Source organism: Stenella coeruleoalba (genome assembly GCF_951394435.1).
Source record: "Stenella coeruleoalba genome assembly, chromosome: 16".
Classification (NCBI taxonomy): domain Eukaryota; kingdom Metazoa; phylum Chordata; class Mammalia; order Artiodactyla; family Delphinidae; genus Stenella; species Stenella coeruleoalba.
Genome location: NC_137162.1, coordinates 45659420 through 45672082, shown reverse-complemented (window position 1 = coordinate 45672082; position 12663 = coordinate 45659420). Strand labels below are relative to the sequence as shown.

Genomic DNA, 12663 nt, shown 5'->3' with positions numbered 1-12663 from the left:
CAATGGACCTATTGAATGGACCTAATTAGTCTTTACTACCGAGTTTACTGCACTGTTTATACAGGCTACACATGGAAAGAGTATATAAATTTGAAAAACAGATTTATATTGTTTTTATTTCCTCTTACTATTTTTATCTTCAGGTAATATATACTACGAAAATCGTTCTAGTGTTAAATATGAGATCTTACATGTGGATAAAAGTGTTACGAGGAGCTTAACCAAAAGGAATACAGAATTTATTTTTAATGACTAGGAGCATAAGATGAGTAAATAATCTGAGAAGTAATCTAACAGGATTTATAAATCAAGGCATGGTGTCAAATTGCATTGAAAAAAAGAAAACAGCTCAGAGCTAGTTGATAGAGATATAAATCACAGGAGAGATTAGAACATGAAATTATTATCACCCCTCCAACAGAGTAGATTTCTAGATAATGAAATCAATGACACAGCAACATTTAAAAGTAATGGCTTCCATAGCTATTTGAACAGAGTAGGTAGGGTTGGAGTTACAGGACATTAATGTACTAGATTAATTTCATCATTAGAATACAGGAGGAATTCTACTAAATAAATTTTCACTTTTGGATGTCTATAATTTCCATCCTCCTTGTCCTCCACACATATAAATACAACACAGTGTTTCACAAACACATAATAACAACTCTAATTTCATCAATGATCTAGTGCATAGAGGGCTCAACTGAGACTAATTATCCATTATACCTCAGCAAGTTTATAAAGCAAGGTGCCTAGTTCCAATTGGAGCAATTAATTCTATGAGAGCTGCACTATTTAAAATAAATCATGAATGAAACCCTCAACATATGCTCCAACCCAAAGGATACATTAACCAAACCAAGGAGGAAGTCCACATATTTCACACAAATCTAAAATTTAATATTTTGCTGACTCTGATTAGCTTTCTTTTGGCTCCTGCAGTTCTCATGAATTAAATCAAGTCAAGCTGTAAAAGCAATGCAGACCTTATTGATTCTAGAGACTGTGAGTCACTAAGGGAAGAAGTCCAAAAAGGTTAAATTTCCACTGAACTCCAAATCAGAGGTTCGAAAGCTAGAGGAATAAAGACATTAGCTGTAGTCTTGTGAAACATTCAAGGCTGCTTTCATTTGATTAGGAATTTGCTACAGGCTCTTTATGACAAAACTAACAAGGATACTTTAAATCGTTTAAGTTTTGAAGAAACGTCCAGAAATAGATTCGTTATGAAGAATTCCACTTGGAACTGGAAGCTAAGGAGTAATGTGTTTATGCACATTCAGAAACTTACTTCTGCACTATTAAAAAAAAAAAGGCTACTGTGAAAGCCCACAATTTTTACTGGTTATTGGTTAATGACATTTGTTCTGATTTGAAACAGTGGTTAACAACATCTTGCCTTACCTCAGCTTTTCCAAAACTAGTCTAAAAAACACTAATGTTCCATGAAACATTTATAGAGATTGTGATGATGGGGGGTGGGGTGGGGGTGGGGGTAGGGGTGAGGGAATGGAGAGAGAAAAAAATCCTCTAATATTTTTGTTCTAAAATTTTTTTCTTATATATATGTGTGTATATATATATTTTTTGGCTGTGTTGGGTCTTCGATACTGCACATGGGCTTTCTCTAGTTGCTGCAAGCAGGAGCTACTCTTCATTGTGGTATGCGGGTTTCTTCTTCTGTGGTGTGCGAGGACTTCAGTAGCTGTGGCACGTGGCTCAGTAGTTGTGGCGTGCCTGCTCTAGAGTACATGTTCAGTAGTTGTGGCGCACGGGCTTAGTTGCTCTGCGGCATGTGGGATCTTCCCGGACCAGGGACCGAACCCGTGTCCCCTACATTGGCAGGCGGATTCTTAACCACTGTGGTTAAGAGCACCTAGAGCCTGCACACCTAGAGCCCGTGCTCCGCAACAAGAGAAGCTACTGCAGTGAGAAGCCAGTGCACTGCAGCAAAGAGTAGCCCCCGCTTGCCTCAACTAGAGAAAAGCCCAGATACAGCAACAAAGACCTAGTGCAGCCAAAAATAAAATAAACAAAATAAATAAATTAAAAAAATATTTTAACATACAAAAAAGTACTAAGTACATTCGATATAGTTATTGTTAGATAAGCTGCCCATAATACTATGGCACGCACCAGAAAGCCAGGAAGTCTGAAAGACACCACTTACATATGAATGCACATACGACGCCCAGGTGATGCATAAACATACAACTATTGCATTTTACGCTACTTAATGACAGGTGACTTACACTATGATTTTTGCCTAATAATTTCAATATATTATATTTTAACTTTTTATCCCATAATAAAGATATAAGTCAAAACAATTCCATCTAGCCATTACTTTATATATGTGAGATAACTTTCTCGGTAATCCATTTTAATACAAGCTTATATTTGTTTTCCCTCAGTTTCTATTGTTGTTCTGTCAATAATGATAATTTTTAAGGTTTCTCATGGTCACATGAGTTCAAAAATGTCATTTTAGTTAAACGTGGCTATAACAGCACACGTCTCAATTTTTGGGACAAAGAATTCTGATATACCTGTTTTTTAAGTGTAAAACTACACAAAAAGAACTCTGAAGGAAAAGATGACTTAGGCATAATAGTTTGCTCCACTTAGTGCACGTCCTTCAAAACTCAATACGACACCTATTTACCTTTTAAAATTAAGTAGTACATAAGCAAGAATGCAAGTTCATTATTGATAGATTTACACATCCTCATTTACAGGAAAAGAGGCTTTACACAACCTTTCTCTGACAAGTCATAGGACACGAGCAGACAGGACAATACATACTCAATATTTTAATAACTACAGCAAAGGCAAGAGATGCACAATTACCGAGTTGCCATAAAGAATTTACTGTGTACGTATGACTTGAGGTATAAACTTCATGCTGTATTTATTAAAAAAAAAATAGTGGCTTCCAAAGAGGAATATACTTCTAGCCTAACCACAACAATAAAACCTTTGAACTTTAAAGTTTAAATTTTTCCATTTTTTAATTTTAAATGACCTCCCATTCCTGTACTCCTATCTCTCACTCTCCACTTTTAGCAATCACAGATGTAAAAATAAAACAACAACAACAACAAAATACCTGATTTTGGTATTTATGAAAGCCTTTATGGATAAACTAACTAACATAAGCGAGGAAATAAGAGACCTACACATTCCTATCTTTTCTATTCCAGACATAAAACTAAACATGGAAAGGAAGATGAAATAGTCACCAAAAACCTTAGGTTTCCTTTAAACAACTATTCCATTTACTGAAAAAGTTCACTATACAAACCAATTCTAGAATTTAAAGTTCTTTATTTTGAATTGACAATTACATCTATTGTGAAATATATGTTCAAAAAGTACACAAAATATATATGGATGGCCTAATGAATAATTATAAGGCAAACATCCATTTTTTAACTAGCATCCAAGTCCAGAAATGGAAGCCAGGATCACAGAAACAGAAGTAACCGCTCTTAACATACGCCATCCCCACACCCCTCTTCCATCACTATGGCCATAATGTGCTATGTAAATTTCACAAGTTAGTTCACTGAGAATGAAAAGAAATAGTGCCACAGTTGTTGTAAGAGGGAAGTATTTAAAATATGTCTAAAATGTATTAATAGAGAAACTTTCTTAATATATAGGACATTCTGTTAAACTTTCCTGTGAAAAATGTCAGCAGTAAGTATATCGATTCAGTTAGAATACGAATTATAGAAGTGTTTGAATTTAATTTTGTGGAACACCACCCAGGAGGGCCATAAAACACAGATTATTTGTTCCTAGCACTTCCAACAGCTGGCAGGGAGGAAAACTAATATTAACATTCAAGATGCAAAAAAAACTAAATAACAGCCATTTCAACTCAGTAGCACCTAAATATTTAACTATGATTTACAAAATAACAGGATGATTTCTGTGATCTTTGCTGGTCTCTGAAAAAAACTTTTAAAAAGCTTAGGCAGTACTCCTTGCTTTTATCCTAAATAAGGATGCTCAAAAGATTACCAGGATTCTGGGTCTCTTACTTCTTGCTCTCAATACTAGCATTTAGGTAATGACTGTAACATGGAACCACACTAAATGACTGTTGATATTAACACCTCCTGTTCTAAAGTAGTATGGGTTACAAAACCTATTACTCACAGAACCAGCCAAAGCAAAGTTTTAAGGAGATAAATGTTAACAGCCCCAAAATCAACTTAACTGTAAAATATTAAAATTGATATGATGTTAAATTTAAACTTCATTTTTTTCTTTAGCAAAACAAGTTACTCAGAGCTGGGTGTGACATTTAAGTAAAGAATTCCCAAATACTGTTATAAGCAACATTTAAGAGCCCTTCTAAAAGAAGCATTCTTACTCCAAAGTGTGGACACAGACAATGCAAAGCAAATAGAATTCACTTATAATTTAAAAACCTAGCCAAACAACTGCTTCCCTTGCACTAAAGATCTGTTTTTACTCCTCCAATCCCACCACATATGTATCTAATACTTACTTCTCAATAACTCCTGTAATCCTGGGCAATGTTATCCCTGTGGGCTGTGACATGGTAAAGTTCTATATTAATACCTTTGGAAGTTTGAAGGACAGAAAAACACACAACTGTATTAAATATCCAAGGTCTACTGTTAAGTACATTGACAATGCACAAACAACAGACAGTCATAGGGACGAACACCCTTAAATCTCTAGACATGCTTTACACAAAGAGACTTCCTTAAATCTCTAACACTGGAATGGCTAAGCAAATGACATATCATTTGATGGAATATTATGCAACCATTAAGACTAAAAATGATAAAGCTATATAACACAGCTTTATAATATATCATAAAATATTTTAAATATACTTTTATATCTAGATATAACTATAAAAAATAGAGAGAGAGAGAGAGACAAAAACTTGAAGAAAACAATAAGAAATGAATATTTGGTACAATTGTGAGGACTCCCCCAACCCTCCCGTATGTTTACAAAGTAAATAAAAATCAGAAGGTCAAAAATGCAATGACTCCTCTCTCTAGAGAACTGTAAAACTATCATCAGCACCTTGGTAATCACCTCATATTTATGATCTACACTAAACACACCAAAACTTGCTATATATTACTCTTACAGGAATGTTTCTGGGCAAGGTCACCAGATAAAAGGGAAACAAGGTCCTGTCTGAGTAGAGTGATTAAGAAGAGAGGAAAAATCGACTACTTTACCTCATAGCAAGGTGACAGGGTTATTTTAACCAATGGCATGTTTTACTGCCATCACAAGGTATCAAATGTACCTACCCAAATTAACAACTGTAACTAGTTTAAGGCACGAAAATTACAAAACGCAAATAGACCATCTATATACTATAACTTAAGTGACAAAGATTTTATCAGTTTGGTCAACTTTTCATTGCATCAAAAATTACATCTCTTTAAGAGTGAAAGACATCTAGATACAAAGATATTCTGACATAGCCATAAGGCTTCCATTATTTTATGCCTACCTTTAAACATCATATGGTTCAAAAGCTCAATAAGGTAACCCTGAAATTGACTGGTCGTGCCTCAAGATGCAGAATTAGTATGGATTCTATTAATATGATTATAGAAATTACCCTTCACAGCTAACTTTTTTCAGAAATTAATAAGCTGACCCTAAAATTCACATGAAAGCACAAAAGATCCAAAACTGCCAAAACAAATTAGAAAAAGAACAAAGCTGGAGGACTCATATTTTCCAATTTAAAACTTATTACAAAGCTACAGTAGTCAAGATTGTGTGGAAGTGGCATAAAGACATATAGAGCAGTGGAATAGAATTGAGAGGCCAGAAACAAACCCTCACATGTATGGTCAATTGGTTTTTGCAGGGTGCCAAGACAATTCAATATGGATAGAAGTCTTTTCCACAAATGGTGCTGGGACAACCAGATATCCATCCACATGAAAAATAATGAAATCAGACCTCTATCTCACGTCGTACGTGAAAATTAACACAAAATGGCTATTCACAAGCAAAAAAATAAAACTTGACCCCTAATTCACACCATATACAAAAATCAATTCAAAATAAGTCATGAACCTAAAAGTAAGAGCTAAAACCATAAAATTCTTAGAAGAAAACACAGGAGTAAATGTTTGCAACCTTGGATTAGCTTCTTAGATATGACACCAAAAACAGAAAAAATTAATTTAGGCTCCATCAAAATTAAAAACTCCTGTGCTTCGCAAGACACCACCAGATGTAGAGAATGGACTTGAGGACATGGGGAGGGGGAAGGGTAAACTGAGACCAAGTGAGAGAGTGGCAATATATACTACCAAATGTAAAATGGATAGCTAGTGGGAAGCAGCTGCATAGCACAGGGAGATCAGCTGGGTGCTTTGTGACCACCTAGAGGGATGGGATAGGGAGGGTGGGAGGGAGACGCAAGAGGGAGGAGATATGGGGATATATGTATATGTACAGCTGATTCACTTTGTTATAAAGCAGAAACTAACACACCATTGTAAAGCAATTTTACTCCAATAAAGATGTTAAAAAAAATTTTTTTAATTAAAAAAAAAAAGCCATCTGACAGGCAAAGATTTTAAAGCCTGACAATATCAACCAAGCATTGGCCAGGGTGTGAAAAATAAAGTACAACTATCTTGGAGAGTTCTTTGTCGATACCCGGGGAACCTCCAACATGCCTGCCCTACCCTGCAGCCTATCACAAGGGCACAAAGACAGCCATAGGCTGTGTCCATCACAGCACTGCTTGTGACAGCAAAACATTAGAAACTCCCCAACATCCAGCAGTACCGGCACAGGAAGGTAAGCTATTCATACATGGAATCTAATCAGCATTAAAATGAGACAATTCTATATATATTCAGAATCGTTAGATCCCAACATACTGCTGAGTAAAAACAAAGCAAGTTACAGAATATTATGTACACTATGATACCATATTCCATCATTTGAAATGCAGAAAACACTGCTATCTCTTGTTAATAGATATGTAGTTAAAATGTAGAAAAAAAAATAACTGCCAAATCAGATGCCACACTTAGGACAATGCTGCCTTCAGTGAACGAGAAAGGGAAAAGAACTTGCAGAGAGAAACAAAGGAGGTTTTAACTATATATAGTATTTTTCATTAAAATTTTTGGCAGAAACATATCGTATCATGATGTTTAAATGTATTAACTCTAGAAGGTGAGTGATAAAAACGGCCAGGTATCAGGCACTGATCTATGCTTTGCATACATTACATCATTTAACCCTCACTACAACTCTGTGAGAGAAATGTACTATTTACCCCCATTTCCCAATGGGGAAACTGATGCGCTGAGAGAATGCCTCAGGTTACCCACCCAGGATCCAAACCCAGGCCATGGGGACCCCTATCTGTGCTCCTAACCACTCTAGAATCCTATCTCTGTGGAATGGATGTGGAGGCACATTGCAAATCTTCCTGATGTTTACGTATGTTCAAACAATGCAATTACAGAAGAAGAGGGAGAAGTGCTACAAGAAAGAGATTTCCAAAGCCCCTGTGTGATGGTTCATTTTGTTTCAACCTGGCTGGGCCACAGTGGCCAGATATTTGATGAGACATTATCCTGGATGTTTCTGTGAGGATGTTTTACATTTAGATCAATGGATGAGATTTACATTTAAATCAACGGACTCTTAGTAAGGCAGACTGCCCTCCATAAGGTGGATGGGCCTCATCCAATCAGTTGAAGGCCTGGACAGAATGAAAGGCTGACCTACCTCAGCAAGAGAGAATTCTGCCAGCAGGCTGCCTTTGGACATCATCTGCAACATCAGCTCATCCCTGGGTCTCCAGTCTGCCAGCCCACCCTGAAGATTTTAGACTTGCCAGCCCCCATAATTGTGTGAACCAATTCCTCCTTAAAATCTTCCTCTCTTTCTCTCTCCCCCATATATATATATATAGATGATAGATATATAGATATAGATATATAGATATAGATATATAGATGTATCTCTCTCCCATTGGTGCTGTTTCCCTGACTAATACACCTTCCCCCCAGCTCTTGCCCTACAGCGACTGCTGATGGACAGATGGAACAAGGCCTGTCTGGGTTGCTCCTGTTCCCTCCTGTTTGGAGTCTTGAGAAAAAGAACCACAAGAAGCCACTAATTATCAGAATATCATACTCCAAGGTAGCTGTTAATCCCATTTTATGGGAAGAAAACTGAGGCTCAGAAAAGCTAAAGAACTTCCCAACAGCTCCCATCAGGCAAGGGACAAAGTGCTTTTATGCTCAAATCTCACATCTTTCCCTAAAGCATATGGCAACGGCCAAGATAGTGGGTGCGCCTTGGCTCTGCCAGCAATCAAACACAAATGGGGTAAATGCCAGGGAACCTAAGAGTAATTGAGCAATTGAGCAGACACTGAATTAAGACAATATACAGGAATGTATAATTATGGGGCATAGCTCATGTTATGCTATGGAGAAACAGATGATGAGGGCTTCCACGACAGCAAGCAAGAGAAATACCGGAATACAAGGTCCTGTCTGATCTAAGAAAACCCTAAATAAATGAAGACCCATACCATCCTTATGGAGAGGAATATATAGTATTATGTAGATGTAAAATCTTTTCCAATTTATCTGCATATTTAATGCAGTTCTACTCAAGAGTCCAACAGGATTTTTATGGACACCAACAGGCTGATTCTAAAATTTACGTGAAAGAATAAAGAATAGCCAGTACACTTGTGAGAAAGAAGACTGATGAAGAGAGGCTCGTTTTACCAGATATCAAGAATTATTATGAAGCTATAGCCATTAAGACATTGTGGCACTACTGCAGTAATAGACAAATTAACCAGAAGAGAATACAAAGCCCTGAAACAGATTGTTGTTTCAGGTGATTGTTTGGGGATAGCCAAAGCACAAGTAATTTTTATTGTCTTACTTCTTATATTTTTACAACATACCTACAATTCAGATATGTTAATGACAGAAAAAACTTTTTTTTGAAAAGAGGCAAAACAAACTGTTTACAGAGGTAAGAAAGTAACAACATATTTGATTATCATTCCAGAATTTTAAAAGTGATTTCAGATACATTAGTTAGCTAGCTAGGTCTTTAAAACATGTCATCAAGATGCATAAAGTGGTTATTTTGTCAATTTCACAAATGAGGAAACTAACGCTGAGGTCATGTGGCTTATCCAAAGTTACAAACCTTTGAGACTAAGAAACAAAATACTCATTTCTAATTCTATGCTCTTTTTTCCACCAGCAGTTCTCAAGGCATGGTCTCTGAACCAACAGCAGCACCACCTAGGAAACTTAGAAATGCAAACTCTCAGGTCTCATCCCAGAGCCACTGAATCAGAAAACTTGGAGAGGATGGTAGGCAGCTACCTTTTTTTTTTTTTTTTTTTTTTGCGGTATGCAGGCCTCTCACTGTTGTGGCCTCTCCCGTTACGGAGCACAGGCTCCGGACGCGCAGGCTCAGCGGCCATGGCTCACGGGCCTAGCTGCTCCGCGGCATGTGGGATCTTCCCAGACCGGGGCACGAACCTGTGTCCCCTGCATCAGCAGGCGGACTCTTAACCACTGCGCCACCAGGGAAGCCCGGCAGCTACCTTTTTAATAAGCCCTCCAGGATTCAGATACACAATAAATCTGAGAGCCACTGCTTATATCATGCTGCCTCGCGGATACTTTGTGAAACAATCAAAACACTACTGGAAAAAAGAGAGTGGTGGTGTTATTCATAACACTGTCAATTTCATTTTCACATTTTCAGGTTCTTCCTTATTTGTAACTCAAAATTAAGAGTTCACAATAATCTTAATATTTGATTCCTGACCACGTAATTAAACAACCACTTTCTTCTGGATTACCACCAGCAATCCTAGAGGACAGACTGATCTTCAGTAATGTCACAGGAAATGAAGTGACAAGAACACTGGAACATCACTAACTAAAAATGCTCAGAGAAGGAAGAGTCTAATTTAGATGTGTTGTGTGTGTGGGCAGGGAGTGGGAGAAGGAATCAGAAACATCAGTTTTTATTAACTCAAACCGTTACTTCTAGATAATATTCTCATGACCTTGGTAACCATGAAAACCAATATGACTGCCTGATCTCCTGTTGAAATCCAGTCCATAACTACTTACAGAGCACACACGATAAATAAGACATTGTATAGATGCTACACGAAACACAAAGCTAAGAAAGATACAGTCTCTGCCCCAAGAAACTTTTGACATACCAGTGGATGTCAACATTTCATCTAGAATAAAGCAAAGCAAAGAGAGGGAGTGCCACAAGATAAATTTTAAAATTTGTCATGGAAATTCAAAGAAAGGTGACATCTCATTTTGGAGGGAGTAGATAGGAAGATGTTAGTCTTGGGAGACAGAACTTCAATACAGAAAAGTGGAGGAAGGGGGCATATCAGTCTCTAATTACAGAGAAAATGAGCAGCAAGTAGGAGGGGAAGGTGTGTGCAGAGGGACATCAGACTGTGATCGCAGGCAATAGTGGAAAGAACACTGATTGGGTTACACCGTCCTACCAGGGACAAACTATGTCACTTTGGCCAAGAAAGTTCATTTCTAAATCATAACTACTCATTTACGATAGGAATAATAATTATTGTCTTATTTATCTCACAGTTATTTATCTGAAAAAAAGACCAGAGAGGGAAAGGCCACAATTAAAAAAAACACAGGACATGTTTAAAGTTCAATAATTATTCTCTATTAGGTAAGTTAAAGTTGTGTAATATTGAAAATATTTCAATTCAAAATGTTTCCATTTCAAAAATTACTTTCAGTTTCTAGTATTAGTAAATTAAGCATATATAACATGGACAATTAAACTGTGGGCAGAAAAATCAAATTATAAAAAAACTTTTAAACAGATTGTATATGAAAGTATCTCTTTGGGAAGGCCTACTTACCTAGCAAAAGTATACTAGCAGTTTCTTCTAAAACTAAAAATACATTTATCAAACAATTCAACAATCGCACTCTTGGGGATTTAGCCCAGAGAAATAAAAACTTATGTTTATGCAAAAAACTGTATACGAAAGTTCACAGCAGCTTTAGTTCTAACAGCTAAAAACTAGAAACAACTCAAATGTCCTGAAATGCATTTACAGTTAAATTATGATACATCAATCTCACAGAACACTACTCCGCAATAAAAAGGAACCAAAAGGCAATGTGAAAAGGTTACAAACTATAACCTTTCTGAAGTAACAAAATTATGCACAGGGATAACAGATTAGTGGTTGCCAGAAGTTAGGAAGGAGTTGGTGTGGCTATAATGGGCAGCACCAGTGAGCACTGCGGTGATAGAACAGTTCTGTATCTTGACTGTGGTGGCGGTTACATGAAGATACAGTTACATAACTACACACACAAATGAGTACAGGTATAACTGGTAAAATCTAAATAAGGTCTCGTGTCAGTTTTCTAGTTCTGATATTGTATTATACTTATTTAAGCAATGAACATTTGGGAAGATAGGATGAAGTGTGCATGGGACCTTCCCTGTACATTTCTTTACAATTTCTTGTGAATCTATCATTATATCAAAATAAAATTTTTTTTTAAAAGGTATACTGCCAGTTTTTCAAAATGGATGATACCTATTCTTCTAACAGTACTATCAAAGTGGTATTCTTACCCATTGCTGATAGCATACTAAATTGCTACAGTCCCCTGAGGAAAAATGATTTTACAGCATAAATCCAGGGCTATAAAAGTTTTGTGCCTTTTGACCTAGCCACCTAACTTCTGGGAATCACCTAAAGAAACAATATTAAATTTGGGAAAACATATACATGTATTTATTCACATACATATATAAAGATGTTACTACAGTATAATTGAGAAGGGAGTAAAACTTATGCAACCTAGATGTCTGAGAATATGGGAATCATTAAATTATCAAAATCTAGACATGAAATACTATGCAGCCATTTTATACTACTGAAAATGGTACAACAATACAACAGAAAATGCATATCATGAGAGACTAAAGCAAAATTCAAAATTAGCTGCATATAAAATAGCAGGAAATATTTCTCACAAAAATAAAAGATGATAATGGTGTTAGTGTGACAGAATTATGCATATTTTTCTCAAACTTTTCCATTAAAGTTGTCATATTAGTTTCATAGTTTAAGAAATAAGCATACTTCTACCTTATCCCAGAAATCAACCAAAGCTGTAAAGTCCCATTTCTTAGAATATGCCACATTGTATTTCAGAATAGCATCCTAGGGAAAAAGCATAAACAAAATGTCATGATATAGTAAAGTGAAATTATCTATGAACAGCCTGTCTCCTTTATGAACTATTTCCAGTATATTTCTTAATGTTGGGCAAGCTTCTCCTACCATTAGCTACTACACGTCAGTAACTATGAACAAAAAGAGCACATACTGATTTATTATTCACTTAAGAAAAATGAGATTAGAAAGCTCAAGTAACGGGGAAAAACATAATTACTCTAAAACATGATCTCTAAACAGAGGCGATATAATTCAAGTGGACAAAAATTGGATCTTAGGGATAAAAAAAGTAAATATAGTGACTTTTGGTCTTCAACAGAGTCACACTACATGTACAGATACACTGCGCATCAGCATTA

The 12663-nt window shown here is 36.2% G+C and overlaps 1 protein-coding gene across 2 annotated transcripts in view; it reads right to left on the bottom strand.

The window, feature by feature from the left end:
- Positions 1 to 12663, bottom strand: part of PARG (poly(ADP-ribose) glycohydrolase) — a 112429-nt gene that overhangs the window by 80815 nt on the left and 18951 nt on the right. For both annotated transcript variants that reach the window (XM_079899677.1, XM_079899678.1), the window contains exon 7: positions 12215 to 12289. In XM_079899677.1, coding sequence (XP_079755803.1) covers positions 12215 to 12289 — 75 coding nt within the window. The remainder of the gene's footprint in view (positions 1 to 12214; positions 12290 to 12663) is intronic.